General features: G+C 39.4%; 1 protein-coding gene across 14 annotated transcripts in view; it reads right to left on the bottom strand.

Moving 5' to 3' along the window:
• Positions 1–1,622: 1,622 nt before the first annotated feature.
• Positions 1,623–15,932, bottom strand: part of MAGI2 (membrane associated guanylate kinase, WW and PDZ domain containing 2) — a 706,446-nt gene continuing 692,136 nt past the window's right edge. For 11 of the 14 annotated variants that reach the window (XM_086886637.1, XM_086886631.1, XM_086886636.1 and 8 more), the window contains one exon: positions 1,623–4,605. In XM_086886637.1, the coding sequence (XP_086742763.1) occupies positions 3,806–4,605 (800 nt within the window). In that variant the 3' untranslated portion in view covers positions 1,623–3,805. The remainder of the gene's footprint in view (positions 4,606–15,932) is intronic. The other 3 variants (XM_086886639.1, XM_086886647.1, XM_086886642.1) reach the window with 2 other exon arrangements.

Genomic DNA, 15,932 nt, shown 5'->3' with positions numbered 1-15,932 from the left:
TGAATGTCTGCATCAGTTCCTAGCAGGCAGCTATCCACACTGGGGCTAAATTGTTGCCAGTCTAATCACTGAGACCATGGAATAAGTGGATATATGGGCTACAAATGCCCCTCCTGTTTAGGGGAGCACAGTGAAGTGAAACCAGTGCAACCTATGCTTTGTTGTAACTAAATGAAGAGTGCTGTCTGTCCAGCAGCTTTCTGGAAGAAAAGATGACATCTTTGGTGAGATCTTGTGGGAGCTTTTAAATTTCCTGGCTTTTTGATTTAATTTGTTTGAAGGTCTGCTCTTCCAGGCTCTGCAGTTTGTGTGAACAGCCTAAGGCAGAGAAGTACCTGGAGAAGTAGTGAGCTCCAGAGCCCATTTAAGCACATTTGCTTAAGAAAAGGGCTGCACTGAAATCTGTGGTGTTTTTTTGTCAAAACTCCTGCCCAAATGTGCATTGGTGATCACAGGCTGGCAGGTTTACTTACACTGTTCCACTGCAGTTTGGAGCAGAGAATCTGCATCAGAGAATTGATGTAGCATAGGTATGAAAAAGAGATATTAAAAGGTGTCATAATAACAGCAGTGCAATGCAAATGTTGTACTGCTATGTTTAGAAGACAAAAGACATGTTATTAACAAAAAGTTAGACTGGATGAAGCCATATGGCTTCAGCACACTTCCCTGTGGTACCACTGGGTCTGAACCAGGCACACACCCAGATTTCCAACCATGAAAATAGTGGCTATTTAAGCAACATCAGTTTTTGAGTATTAAAGATGCTTCATATTTTCTATGTGTTTACTGTAATGCGAAATTATTTTATTAGTTCAGCTGGTTGAAATTTTCTCTGGGGAATATTAATCTGAAAAAACAAGATTCTGCAGTTGTCTCAGGCTGTATGAAGGCAAATTATAATTTTTTAAAGAAAATTATATTTTAAGGATATAGGGAGTACTTTTATTTGAAAATGTCATATTTGTGTGAAAAATATTGCTTGTTTTCCAGGTAGACATCTTACAGTGTCTAGAGTCTATAAACTGATGATTTATTTTCCCTAACTGGAGGTAAGGAACATTTAATGAGGGGTGGATTTGGTCCCAAAAGAAGCTGGCTGTTTACCAACATTTTTACACCATTATGTTTTTTGAGACTTTTTTCTGTAAAATAAATTGAAAATGTAATTATGCCCCCTTCACAGAGCTTGTCAACAAAACCTTTCTAGGGCTAGTTAGAACTGCTCAATATCTGAGGTAAATATGGGTTATGCTCAGGTTAATTCTGTATATGTGGTGTGCTCTCAGAAGTTGTTTCTCACTTCTGGGAGTCTGGCCACCCTGGTCCTGTGTCTCCTGGGGTTGGAAAGGGAATAAGAATTTAGGTTTCTCCAACCGGAAGAGATTTTCCTGTGTCTGTGTCACCTCATAAACTGTAACTTGCCATTATAAAATTTGTTTGGTCATGGTCATGTTTATTCATAAATTGGAGTAAGAAATAAAAATGGTTGATTCCACTTTTTATAAGGCAGTAGCTAATTAACTCTACTCATATGCAAGAAAATGATTGTTTCTCAGGGTAACACTGAGGGCTGTTACTCAAAATTAACACAAACTGTATACAATTGAAAAAATGAAAGATTTTTGGATATATATTTTATTTGACAGTGGTTTAGAATATCATACAGTAAACAAGATTTCTGTAAAAGTTAATTTATCCATAGTGGTGCGTTTCATAAAAATAGTTGCTCACTTACAGCCTTTCTGTGACTATTAATACATGGAATTATATTTATAGAGATAGAGCTGTACAAGGTAAATTCACAGCTAACACTACACAGAAATATTATTTGGAATGGGGTTTAGATGATGTGCTGTCTTCACAGGTTATCGATTACAGCCGCATAAAGCAATTACTGCACAAGGAGTAGCTGTGAACTGTGCAAATTAGAGTTTATGCAAGCATAATCTCAACTGTTTTTCAGATTTCATTGTTTGCTTTCTTTATACATAAAAATAAGATACTGGGACGTGCATCTACACTACAGAAGCATTGTCCAAAATCAGATTCAATAAATTAATGGCAAATTATATTGGATTCTAGTTCAGGGGATAAAGATTTTTTTTTTTCCATTAAATAAGAGTTTTATAAACAGCTACATGGATTTGTGCTTTTTTAGAAATTATAAATGGATTTTTCTTTCTAAAAAAAAATGTCTGAAAGCTGCAAAATCCTTGACTTGAGGCTTTTCAAATAATTGGACAGGAAGAAACATGTCTATAAATTTCTCAGTCCAGTGCAATGTTTGAGACATACATTAATGTGCTAATTTCTTGGAACAAAGCCAATCTCAATCTAGTTTTTCAGCAGAGCATGTGAGGAACTAAGATTGCTAGTGAACAATAATTTTAAATACAAATTTTTGACAGTACTTAGCTTTATGATTTTTTTTTAATTACCAATGTATTATTGCCCAGGATTTTGTTTTAATTTTGACAGACGAATAAGCATATGCACATTTACACAGACACACACACACATTTTGAAACAGGATTATGACTGGTTGACTGAACTCGGAGTTATTTCCTGTGAAGGCAGACTGGAATGTTTACCTGGCACTTAAGGCTTAAAATTCAAAACAGACAAGCAAGAAAGATAAAAACAAAAAAAAAAAAAAAAATGGAGATAGGGAAAAAAATGGTAAAATGGAAACCATTTTAAAAATGGAAAAATACTGAATTTTCTGAATGAGGACACCAACAACTGTGTTTCAGAAAGCAGTCTAATTATTGTTGATGTGTGCCTGAAAGGCACCTGCTCTGCCAAACTGAGGGGATGAGTGATGAGAGTGTCCTAAGTAAATGTGGATAGGTATGAAACATAGCACTGTTGATAGTGATGCTATCATCTTCTGCAGGAAGGAAAGGCCTTTCCTTAAGGAAACTGCAGCTTTTTCTCTGTAGCACTCTTCCTTTCATTGCAAGGGCCTTGCAGATGCCTGGGGTTTGAGCCTGACCAATTGGTTTGTGTGCTACCTCGCAGGACTTGGGGAACCTGTAATAAACCACTTTTGATAATAATTTGCAAATACAACTCCACCTTAACTCCTTTCCAATGTACAGAAACATGGTTTGTTCACAAAAATGGCAGTAGAAATGGTATCACAGAAACTAATCCACTGGATTTCCCACTCCTCCCGTAGCGCCCAGTGAACTATGCTACAGGGTACCACGTGGACTATCCCAAAGCGTTAACAGTGGAGATGTGTCATGGGTGTACAGTTCCAAACGATGCTTTAAAGAAACCCTTTAACCCCTGTCTAGATATGTCGAGAACAATTTATTTACAACATTTTTAGCTCCATGAAAAGATCCTCTCTCGGTTTCAGCTTGCTCCGTGCAGTTTTATTTAAGGCGATGTTCCAGTTTGTGATTGCTCTAACTTGTTCCAGTTTCTTGATATAAAGTTTGAATGAAATCCAAGTCCTTCATGCAGTGGGAAAAAAATGCTAAAGCTACACTGCACTATCCTTCTCTGATGTACTGTCCTTCATATTGTTTTGGTTTCTTCCATAGCTGCCAAAGTCCCTAAAATGGAACTGGGACTTCAGGGTCGATTTTAAATCTCTGTGTTGACTATATGCTTTTGAACTTATTAGATACTGTGCACATTGTCATGGAATTACACACTAATGTTTTCATTCCTCAATGCTTTGTGTATATGTGTGATAGTTAAAATAAATTAAAACAAACCAATGTGAGACAAAAACTAAGAAGAATGTTCTGCATCAGTTTGAGACAGTTAGAGGGCAACAGTCCCTTGCTTATCTGCTCATGGCAGAAGTACCAGACTTCAGGACGCTCGGTAGCTTGTCTGAGCCAGGGATTTTCCACGGCCCTGGAGAGACCGTTGCCTTTCGAACTGCGGTGTTGGTGCTGCGAGTGCTAATGGAGTGGAGATGTCCCTTCCTGGGGAACTCGCTGGGTTTCCCATCAGGGTCCCTCTGGCTGTGGTCCATATCACTTCCAGGTGAGCCGCAGCGGTTGCTACTGTATGTCTTGGTAGCTCCTGTATCGATCTTGACATGGTCGGGTGCTGCAGCTGACTTCTTCTCACTGGTGTTTGTGGATCTGTGATCTTCTTTTTTGCTAAGAGATCCTCCTCTCTTGCTTTCTGGCTTCCTCAGCCTCCCAAACTGTTCATCACTGGTTCCAGCACACATGTGCTCTCTTGCGCCAGCCTCGATCATAACGCTGTGTCCCACCACTTTGCTGTCTGAGGTGGGCCTGCCACCATCAGTGGTCTTATTTTTGCCTTCTGAATATCCTTTCCAAGAAGCCTCTTCGTGCTTTGACCTGTCTACCTTTTTAGGACTTGCTGACCTTTCTCTTTGTTCTCCTAACCTTTTCTTTTTGTGACCGTTCACCGAAAGCTCCTTTGGTTTCCTTACATCGTGTTCCCTCTTGATATCCCATGTTGGCTCTGGGCTTATCTGGTGAGAAGGGTCAGAGGGTGGGGCTATGTGTGATGAAGATAATGGTGAGATTATGTCGTCGAGGGAAAGAGCTACTTCCGGCAGACCTGGGGAGGTGGCAGAGGGAGCACTCCAGGAGTTTGGTTCGTCTGTTTTAACAACAAAGAGAAGAGAGTTAAGGGCGTAGCAGCACAGAGTGTATTGCATAGGCACATGTATTGGGAGCAACACTGATACCCATACCATGTACCAGCCTTAAACCCCTCTGTTTCAGGTGAGGTGAAACTCCCTCAACTGTGGAAACCAGCAGGGAGAAAACCAAAAAGAATTTCTCCACCAAAAAAAAATTAAAAAAAAAATAAATAAATAAGTACAGGAGACACAAGAACCACAAAGCTGTTAACTGCAAATGCTAGAAACCCCGGTCTTTTTTTCATACAGATTCTGCTTTCCTCTGCCTATGTTAAATTATTCTTAAAATAATAAAGGCACGTGCTCATGAAATCAAATAGCTTCTTTTGTAGCTGTATAATGGATTTCTTAGCTGGGCAATATCAGTGCTGTCTCTGAGGACAAATGAGAAGGACTTTCTGCCATCTATTAAACATGTCCCTACAAGCATATAATAATTGACAAGAATTTGTAGCTTAGATAAGGTCATCATTGAATTCTGTCTCATATTTTTTCTGAACAGATATAGTATTGCAGTGTTTATGGCCCCACAATTCTTACAGGGTACTTACACAGCTCTGCCTTTATATCACAGTGTCAGCTGCTGAGTCTCCTGGTTGTGCATTTTGAATTTCTCCTGGTTACTTAGCCTCAACACAATATGGTTGGATTGTGCAGATCCTGTTTAATTTAGCTAAATAAATGTCTCCTTTGCTGATTCACGATGATTTTCCTAATCCAAACCAGAATATTCTGGGATGCCTTTCTCTTGCATATACATCCTCATTTCTTTTGATTAACCTTCTGGCAGAAAACAAATTCATCGTGATTAATGACAGCATGGCTCCTATTCTTACCCGTCTACTAAGAGGTTAGAGAAATCACTGAACTTGGCTAATGTCATTCCCTATTTAGCTTCAGTGCCTGGCTTTGAACAGTATGAGGAATAATCTGTCAGAGATGAAGGACTGTCTCAGGAATCCATGGAAACGAGGTAGAACTTGTGGCAAGAGCTGCATATTTTATGGGGGAGAAAATGTAACCTTCTAGCTAAAAAACGAGTGTGGACTTCTTCAGGTCAGGACTAATATCTCTCAGTGATACCAACTGCCCTTTAAAAAAGTAACATGCATTTTTCTCAGTGCTATGACTGCTTTCAAATTATCATGGAGATACACACTGTCTCAAAAAATGCAGTAGATTCTACTGCCCAGCCTGGGATATGCAGCTTGCTTGACTAAGACAGCACTGTTAAGTTAATAGCTGTATTGAGTGATTGCTGTCTTGCAGATAAAAATAGGAGAGACAATAGTGAGGTGGGTGACGTAAAGGGAGGGAGCAGCACAGTTAGCTGAGGAGCTATTTATTTTCCCAGATGGTGTTTGTCATATGCTTTTGCATAATGAGCATATGTGTGGAGAGGATTAGCATTTGAGAGGGGTAGAAAGTACAAGTTCTGTGTAAGACAAATAAACATTGAGCTGGGAATCTAAATGGGCTGAGGGTCTCAGCTGAATTTAAAAAAAAAAGAAATCACACTTTCTTACCCTCCAGTTAAGGGTGACTAATGTACCATCTGCTCCCAGCTTGGCACTTGAGCAAGAAAAAATAAGAGGAAGACTCGTGCATGTAGAGTGATCAGCTCCTAGGAGCTTGCCTACAAAAAGCACTGACTTTGATGGGCTTGTTCTTTTGTTCTGCACCACCAGCCTGGTACAGGACCACAGCGTGTTCCTGATGGGGGAAGCACAGACCCCACCCTGGCTCTTCTTCAATCTGAAATCCTGGGGGTCTCATTGTATTTAATACTTGAGCCAGATCACTAAAACTATCCTGGGACTCAGCATACAGCTGCCTATGTGCACCAGCAAGGTACCTGAGCCAACTCTGAAGAAGCCACCTTGAGCTTTGGAGACTTAAGTTTATACTTTTCATGGCATTGTCACTCCTACCCAGGGTAGAGGTGGTGCCAAGGGTTGGACCAACGTATTTGTCTGAACTACAATCTTCTTTCCTAGTTGTCCATAAGATGTTTTTCACAGTTTTTCAGCGACAGTGAAGAGCAGTGGGCCATTATCCAATCTTGTGTTAGGCTGTGAGAACTTCTGATTACAGAAATAGCCTGTTACTTTGGGTAGTATCAGCTGCACACCAGGAAAAACACCAAACAGCTGGGAGCAGCAAGATGCTTTTGGGTAACAAGACTGCTGCTGTGGAAAATGTACCACTATGCTCAAATCAGCTGTTTCTCCTCCAGGAGGACAAACCAGGGGGGCACCATTCAAAATCAAGGTAGCAAACACCTCTTGTGGCTCCTCTGACACAAAGGATAATATGGTACCAGTTATTTGTGGGAGGCTCTGGAGAGGAGACCTGGGGGTTAGTGGCCTACTGCTTTATTCCCTGGAGATGACAAAATTTCTCCTACTTTCTTTTTTAAAGGGGATGAAAAAAGAACCAAATGTTGTAGTGAGGAATGATGGTGGGTTAGAATATACTTCAACAAAAGCGAATCAGCCTATCTCTTACATATACTGATAAATAAGTATAGGTGTCTATAAACTGGCACATGCCATATTATATGCATTACTGGATTTTATCTCTTCCCCAGAAAACCCTAAGTAAAAAACAACTTGACCAACTAAGCAAGAAAACATGTAGCCACAGCTTTTTAAGTTTGGCTGTGGGACAATCCCAGGTGGGTCACTGGCTGTACTATGTTCAAAATACTTCCTGGGAAGACACCTATATAGAGGTTGTATTTCCAGTGGTTATGGAACAATGGTGCCATGGAATAAAACTATCATTTATATTTTTTGGCAATATAACACTTGCAAGTAAGAAGAAAATTACTTTCTTTTACGTTTAAGTACCATCAGTCTGTGACAGCCAAACCCAGCCTAAGCTGCTTTTCTTTTGAATGAAATGACATTATATAGAAAGTTGTCCTCAGCCTTGGTAGACATTAATGTCAATAAGCCATTGTTGCAATATGTCACTGGCTAGTGAGGAGAATACTCATGTGAGGGTATTGTAGGAAACTTCCCTCTAATGTCTGAACATTTTATATGGAAAAATATAAAAATTACTAGAGTAGAGCAAAGTGCAGGAATGTAAATAATTTGTTGCTCAGAAGAAAAACCTTTTAAAGAGCTGTGTTCAAGATGTAAGGGTTCATTTGGATTTGTTCAACCAGCACTAAAATGATTGCTTCTCCATAACAAATATAAACAGGAGAAAAATGTAAAATTTTATCCTGCAGAGCAGTTAAACTAGCAATTTATTTTCATGATTATACTCAGATTCTAGCTACATTTTTGAGAGAGTTATTAATATTTCTGAATATTATTTTTCTGTTGGTCTAAGGCTTTTTATAAAATCTTTATGTTAATTGGGAACATAACCTACTTTTACTGTCTGTTATTCTATATCTCAAAGCATTTTGTAAACATAAACCAGAGACAGAGCACTGATTTTACTTTTTTCTTCCTTCACCTCTGGGAGGAACTGTAAACAGTATTTGTTTAACAGAGCATGAACTACTAATGCCCAAACAACTTGCAAGCAGAAGAGAAGAATATTGCACTCAATTGCAACTGCTGGAGAGATTTAGGGACAGTATAGTTTTAAACTTGCTTCTGACTTTGTGACCACTGATAATATCCTTACTGTGAGAGAAATTGCTTTTCAAAAGTATACCTCTCACTGAACACTAATAGATACCTGCCTTCCTTCTTTGAAGGGTGAAAATCTCCCTTGACCTACTAATTTAGACAAGACAAATGAGCTGGGAGCAGCACTATAATCTGTCACGGTGATGGCATTTCATTTGGTGTAATTTAGTAGGTGTTTACTGGGTGGCTTTTAGTTTCTACAAGTTACTGTGCCACAAGTTGGTGGCACTTCTCCATGGGATGAGTAAGAATGACTCACCTACGACTGGCTTCACTCACTCACTCACAGGCAAAGGAGTAAATTGCTAACTGAGTAAGAGCCACCACAGACACAGGATCTTGAGAGTGTGGGAGGACAAGTGGGAGATGAACACAGCCAGTTTAGGGGAAGAGTGACACAGGGAAAACATCAGGAGCAGAAGTTTTCTGTTTAAAGGTTTTTTTTATTTGATGTAGAGCTGCCACATACATGAATTGTTTGTTTTGGTCTGTCAGCTCTCACACATTCAATGGAGTGGAAATGAGGATACTACTCTCATGAGTCTATTTGATGCTTGTCTTCTGTTCTACCTGGATCCAGTGCTTTCTGATGGCTGAACCATAAGAAAAAGAACGCTGGCTTTAGTCCTAATAGAGAGGTGAGCTCTGTCCATGGACCTCTGATTTGTGGCTAGGTTCTCCCTTAGGATCAAAATATTTTAGGTAATTGTTTAGTAATTTAAGGATGTGTGATTTTTCATCAGATATAATTATCCATAAAGTACTAATATTAATATTTTGAATATTTAGTAGTAAGAGTAGAAATTACATCACATTTTATTACTTAAGTACAATAAAATCTCAAGGCCTTTTTAATTTTGAAATTATATTAATAATGTACAATATATTAAAGCTTTGAACACTTTCATTAGTCTGAATGAAGTGTTTTCTGAAATGTCTAAGCAGCTGTTCTCATATCTTCCCAGAATTATTTTCCTAGGGAATCAAAGAGGGTTTGATTGAATAAAAAATATGTGTTTTATTCTTCCCCCCATCTTTTAGTCTGAAATTATGTATTGCCAGGAGGTGGCAAGCAGTTCTTACAGATGCTGCTAATAACAAAAATGAGACAAAATGTCCCCTGGTGAGTATCCACTTATGTTGGCAGTGCTACACCCGGAATGCATTTGGGTCTTTCTCATTATAGCTTGACATGTCTTTGATGTTCCTGATTGCATTGGTCTCCTGAAGCTTTTCTTTAATGCTCTCTAAGGAGGGATATTTCAGAATAAAAAAAAAAAACTTTAATCTTTTATCCTGACACTTCCACAGTCCAAACACACAGCACCCTTTGTCTCCTGAAATAAATGATTCTCTGAAGATTTCATGGTTAGAAAAGCTCTTGGTACTTTCTGTTCAACTATCAGCCTTATGGAAATGTGACACAGTCTGCCACCCTTTCCCCCAGCCTCTCCCAGGAAGTGAGTGGCAATGGGCTCTGCCCCCACCTTACATCCTGCCTGAACTTCTAGCTATAAATTGTAATTCCTGTTAATTATTCAATGTGCTATGCAAATGTTTTCTCACAAATTGCCATTTTCTTGGCTTAGAATTATACTTTGCTTGTCTCCCCTTCCACTCAACTTACCCACATTCAGATCCCTGAATACCAGTAGCCCTGGAAGAAAACACCAATGGGTTTAGGTACCTTCTGCTGTGATATGGTGTTTCATTAGGTCAGTCACTGTGGGATGGCAGCATGATATGGGTGCAGAATATTAATTCTATGTATAGGAATTAGATACATGCCATATACATTTATAAAAATAAACCCAGGTTGTACTCGGTTATTTTAGTATATGAACTACTCTTTTCTCACACATGCAGTTGAGTATTTTGAAATCTTGTTTCTGATATAATGAAAGCCTAATCTAATTATTTACTATCACACTGTAGCCATATTTATTATACCACTTGCCTGCTCGTACTCAACAATGTCATGGTGACTCTGAATGTTTAGACTACCTTATAAATATAACTTTAGATGTAGCTTTGCTCAAGAGTGGAATCTTTCTACTTTTTAGTAATTATTTTTTTTGGCTCCACAAACTTTTTCCAACGTTTGAGGATGGTTGCTCACGGTAATCAGAGTTAGTTTACAAATCACAAACATGCATCTGAGTCCTGACATCTTTCACTTCTAAATTTTGTGCTTGGCATTTTCAAGAGAGCAGAATGATTCATTAAAAAGGACTGATATTTGGTGTATGAAACAATGCCAGACCTAGTTTTTCTGTCCCCAAAGTCAGTGTGCATTTTTGGTTTTGTCACTGGCCTAAAAAAGTTGGTGACTATTCCTATTACATGGAGCTATTGGTGGCATGGCTGCTGCAGATGTTCACAAGAACGAAGAGGTAAGAATGTAAGTGTAGTGTAAGTGATGAATACTTCTATCTCTCTGGAAACTCGAAATGTTTAATTTTATATCCAAAAATTCAGTCACTGACCTATTCCAACACTGGGAAGCACAACTCTACATCCTGCTTGGCTCAGGTCTTAGTGTCACTGATACTCAGATGCCCTACTTCTTTTCGTGTTCCTGGTCATTACTGATGATCAACTGTTTAGTTCCTTTGGGCTCATTATATCCATCTTCCATTGTATACTTTACCTAGATATTAAATGGAAGATGCCCTAAATATTTTTGCAGCAGACACAGTGTTCATAAAGTTCTTGCAAGAGCCATTTAATGAGACTTTGAATGATCTCATCTCAGGTAAAATTCACTTTCATCACCTTTTCTGTACTCTGCTTAGAGGTTTGTTAGAGAAGTGCTTTCATGTTCAGAGATCTAATTTTAGAATTATTGCAACACTTCAGAAAGAGCAGATTGTTAGTTATGCTTGGAAGACCAAGTCTACAGAAGCTCAGGAGATGATCTTACTTGGTGTTGGAGCTAAGGAAACAGAGAAAAAGGGAAAATTTAAACTTTGGTAAGGGAGGGCAAAACTTTATACTGCAAGGAAAAAAAGTTTAAAAATTCTTTAGAAAAATGGTGAATGCTTTCTTGAAAAAAGAAAGCCACACACATTGATTTGTGTTTGCTTTAATCTGTAGCAAGCACTATGGATAAAAGCACTTTTCACTTTTTTATGTAATGTAGTCTTTAAGTATGGCTAAAAAAGAAACATGGGAAGCAATTGATCTCACTTGGAGGGTTCCTATTATTATTCTGCACTGGTTTTGATCCTACATTATTATAACCAGGGCATCATCAGCAAATCCCTTTCCCTGAGTTGGTTCTTTAATTATGGCACTGTTTCACCAGTATTTTATTGTCCTTACCACTTGAGATAATAATTTAATTGCCTTGCAGAGTCAGAGGGAGAGGTGTCTCAGAAGATCTCTGGAAATAGATGTCTGCTCTTCTCTTGAACATGAAAAAAACAATGCTGGAGAGTTCCTTACAGGAAACCCTTTGGAGGCTGTGGTTCAAAGCTGAGTGGATGAGCACAGAAATCTACACCCATCACCGTATATCAGGTCCTTTTTAGAAAACACAGGCTACTGCAAGTAAGTGCTCTGACACCTTTCAGCTGACACAGGAGATAACTAATGAATTCAGAAACACTCAGACTTTCTGCCATGGAGAGCAGGTGGTCTGGATTGTCTGGGATGATCCTGGGGTGCTGCTTTAGCCCTTTCTTGGTTACTCTGCCATTGTTCACCCCTTAAATATAAATTGCATCCATAAACAATTCACTGTGATTTTGTAATAGTGCCTGAGCTCTGCATCATTTGGCTTTCTACAGCATCACTCTAACCTTACAACAGGGTTGAGACTTTGACACTGCCCTTACAACTGCAAGAATAAAAAAGGGTAATTTTTCTATGCAGAAAAAAGCTATCCAAAGCACAGGATGGGAGAGGGGAAAAAATAAGGAGCCACACGTATAAGAAGGTTGTATTCTAGAAACAGGTAAATTAATGTAGTAAATCAGTTTACTAATTTACTATAATAGTCTTCTGGCTGTAAATCTTAAGGCCAGATGGTTATGGGTACACAGTTTACCTCTCATTCCAACACCCAGTTTAGATTATTCTATAGATATGATTCTAATAATCAGTCCTATAAACTAAATATTCAAATCATTGTGATCATCAATCTGAGCAAACTTGATGTGAAAGACTGAAATGCTGATGGTTAATGACTCAAACAATTGTCCATCTACAAAAGCAACAGGTGCTTTGCTGAGGATGTGCAAGGTCACAGCCCAGGAGCAGAGCAGGTGTGCACAAACATTTGTTTAGGGACAAGTTGTATTTTGAGCCAGGTAAGAGAAGAAGCTGATAAGAAGCAGATCCTGTGAGGTGGGGAAATACTTTTTGTCATGCCAATGTCCTCCCTTACACAACTGGCTCAACTGTAAAACCCTTCTGGGGAAAGTATCAGGACATTCAAATTATTCATCCCATCTGATGGGGCATAACTGGCTCAACTACCATGATGTGAGAGACAGCGGTCATGCCTTAGAATGAACCAACCTTCCTTCCTTCCTTCCTTCCTTCCTTCCTTCCTTCCTTCCTTCCTTCCTTCCTTCCTTCCTTCCTTCCTTCCTTCCTTCCTTCCTTCCTTCCTTCCTTCCTTCCTTCCTTCCTTCCTTCCTTCCTTCCTTCCTTCCTTCCTTCCTTCCTTCCTTCCTTCCTTCCTTCCTTCCTTCCTTCCTTCCTTCCTGCCTTCCTTCCTGCCTTCCTTCCTGCCTTCCTTCCTGCCTTCCTTCCTGCCTTCCTGCCTTCCTTCCTTCCTGCCTTCCTTCCTTCCTGCCTTCCTTCCTGCCTTCCTTCCTGCCTTCCTTCCTGCCTTCCTGCCTTCCTGCCTTCCTGCCTTCCTGCCTGCCTTCCTGCCTTCCTGCCTTCCTGCCTTCCTGCCTTCCTGCCTGCCTGCCTGCCTTCCTTCCTGCCTGCCTTCCTTCCTTCCTGCCTTCCTTCCTTCCTTCCTTCCTTTTTTTATGCTTTTACACTGACATACTACTATAGGTAAAAAAATAAAAATGGCTACATACCTGCTTTTAATTTCAACCAAATTGTTCTAAAATAAACCCTATATCTATATATATTTATATATTTATAAATACTGATCATTCAGTGCTCCTTCACTCTAATCCCCCCCAAGGGATCTATTAACAAGCACTGCAGTTACCCTTGCCTCCAGGGACAGGTTGTAACACTTGGTAAATTAGATTTTTCCTTGAATCAGCTTAATCCATCTGCATAAATGTTGCAGGATTACTAATACTGAAAGAGCTGAAGTGAAGAGCAGCAGCCTGCATGGGGCTTTTACCCTCCACAGGAAGCTCCTCACTCCTATGTCAATGTTGCATCAATGTCTGTGGACAGCTTAAGTACCAGTCTTGAGAGATGCTGCTCCAGCCACACATTATCAATCAATAGGTCCTCCAGGTGGTTTGGTGCCCTTTTTGAAGTGCTGAGCATCTCACATATTTATCAGATCAGAGCTACTCAGGCAATGCTCATCCTGTCAACAAAGAAGGTTTTATTTTTTCTGTGTGGTCAGGCAGCAGAGTAGAACTGGAGAAACATCAGCAGTTCTCTCCCAGAGCCCTGCTGGAACTGGAAAAACTACACTGGAAGTTACTGTATAATTAAAAAAGATAATGACTTTCAAATTAGTTTTTATTAATAGAATTAAGCCACATTAAGTCATAAAAGGTGTTCATAAATATGTTAATAAAATGTGTGGTATTAATGAAAAACATTCTGCAGAGACTGAATAATTTAAGAGTTGGATATTACACACATAATTAAAGTTAAATATTAAAATTATTAATTATCACAGCTAAAATGGGCATTAACAGTAGGCATTGCATTCAGTCAGGTCAACAAATAGCTGCCATTATTAAAAGCATGTAGATAATAAATAAAATTTACTTAATAAGTGAGGAATTCAGAGCATTTTAACTGTGTATGACATGATCCTAGAAAGTTGTTTCTGGTGGGCACTGGGATCCTCACTCTACGAGTGAGAGCAGGATCTTAAGCAAAATACTAGGTTTGAACTCAGTCACAAAGCTCATGAATAAGTCCTGTTCTGCTTAGGGTGGAAGCTGCAGAAGCAGTTTAGTGTCTCTTCAGAAAACTTTTCTGACTGGAGACCTTTAGGCAATGAAAACACAGAGCTGACTCTGGGACCACACCTGCTGTCAGGGCTGTGGTGGTACCTGGTATCTTTGGAATGCTGAGACAAATTTATCTGAAAACTCCATCATGAGATGGAAGTGCATGAACAAATGAATTTTACATTTTAATATTCAGCTCCTAATAAATAAACACAAATCACGTGTTAAGCATTGGTTGGAGAGTCACAGTTACCTCATAGTGTCAAAGTAAAAAACCAAAACCCTACATTTCATTTTCTGGGGATTTTTTTCCCCCAAGCTAGTAATAAGAAACTCTAAGAAATCAGACAGAAGCTATGACCTCTGCTAACCTTTCCCCGTGGTTGGGCCACAAAGCATCAGCCAGGAGTTGCACCATGGAATGGTGGAGCAAGGACAGAGGCAGGACCTGCAAGTCCCTCTAAGGACAGAGCTTGTCTCTGCCTCCCTAGTGGTTGGAATAACAGATTTTTGTGTCACTCCCTGCATGATCATTTACACTCACCATATTTCTGATGTCAATGAGCAGAGATCATGAGAAGCCTTGTTAATTTAGTCTTGGGTATCACAGAGTTAGGCCACTGGCAAGGCTCTTTGACACAGAGATTGGGTGATACAAGAATATTCCTGTGTGCCTTCACAGTGTTCCCTTTGGAACAGTGGCAAGGACACCATCACAGACATGGGAAGATAACAGAGTAAGAACAAGGTGCAGTAATGCAGTCTTGCTGTTAATTGGGTTCTGTGGCAAATGAAAGGGACTGAGATGAGCAGCAAGAGAGGGATTTTCTGGGATATTACACTGCAACAGCAGAAGACTGGACTTAGTCCCAGGGCAAACTGCGGAGACACGATAATTGTTACTGAATTCCTATTTTACCTATTTATATGCATTACATGAGGAAAGGAAAAACAGATGTTGTGGAGACAGAGGTATGGCTGCACCCTCTCAGGTCTTGTATTTTGGATGCTTATCTTCCAGTATTGTCAACTGAATGGAAATACAGGGAGCTGTGAAAATAAATGTTAGAAAAAGATTTGTGGGTGTGGTTTGCCCCTTCTTTGGGAAGTCTGCTTGCCAGTTTATGTGAACCAAACCAGGGATAATATTTATGCATCTGTAGTTTTTCTGTAATTATCTACACTTTACAACATATTAGTAATCTACTCCAGAATACTTTATTAGAATAATTAAGCTTTAATTATAAGAGGACTTGCTCAACAACCTTATTAATAAATCTTTGCTCGGATGTGGGGGGACACTACCAATTTTGGCATGTATTAGCAAGGCTCTGCTTTAGTAATAATACTGAGTAGTCAACTAGGAATTTTAATCTTTAAAGTGCTTCTCAAGCATTAAATAATTAATCTCCATAGCACTCCCATGAGATAGGTAAGTAAATATTACTGTCCCTGTTATACAGATGGGGGAAGCCTGGGTTAGACTATTCAACTAGACTGGCCTGAATCTACTGG

Source organism: Cyanistes caeruleus, chromosome 4 (assembly GCF_971803275.1).
Source record: "Cyanistes caeruleus chromosome 4, bCyaCae1.hap1.1, whole genome shotgun sequence".
Lineage (NCBI taxonomy): Eukaryota > Metazoa > Chordata > Aves > Passeriformes > Paridae > Cyanistes > Cyanistes caeruleus.
The sequence above is the reverse complement of the archived record's forward strand: the minus strand, read 5'-3'. Positions and strand labels throughout refer to the sequence as shown.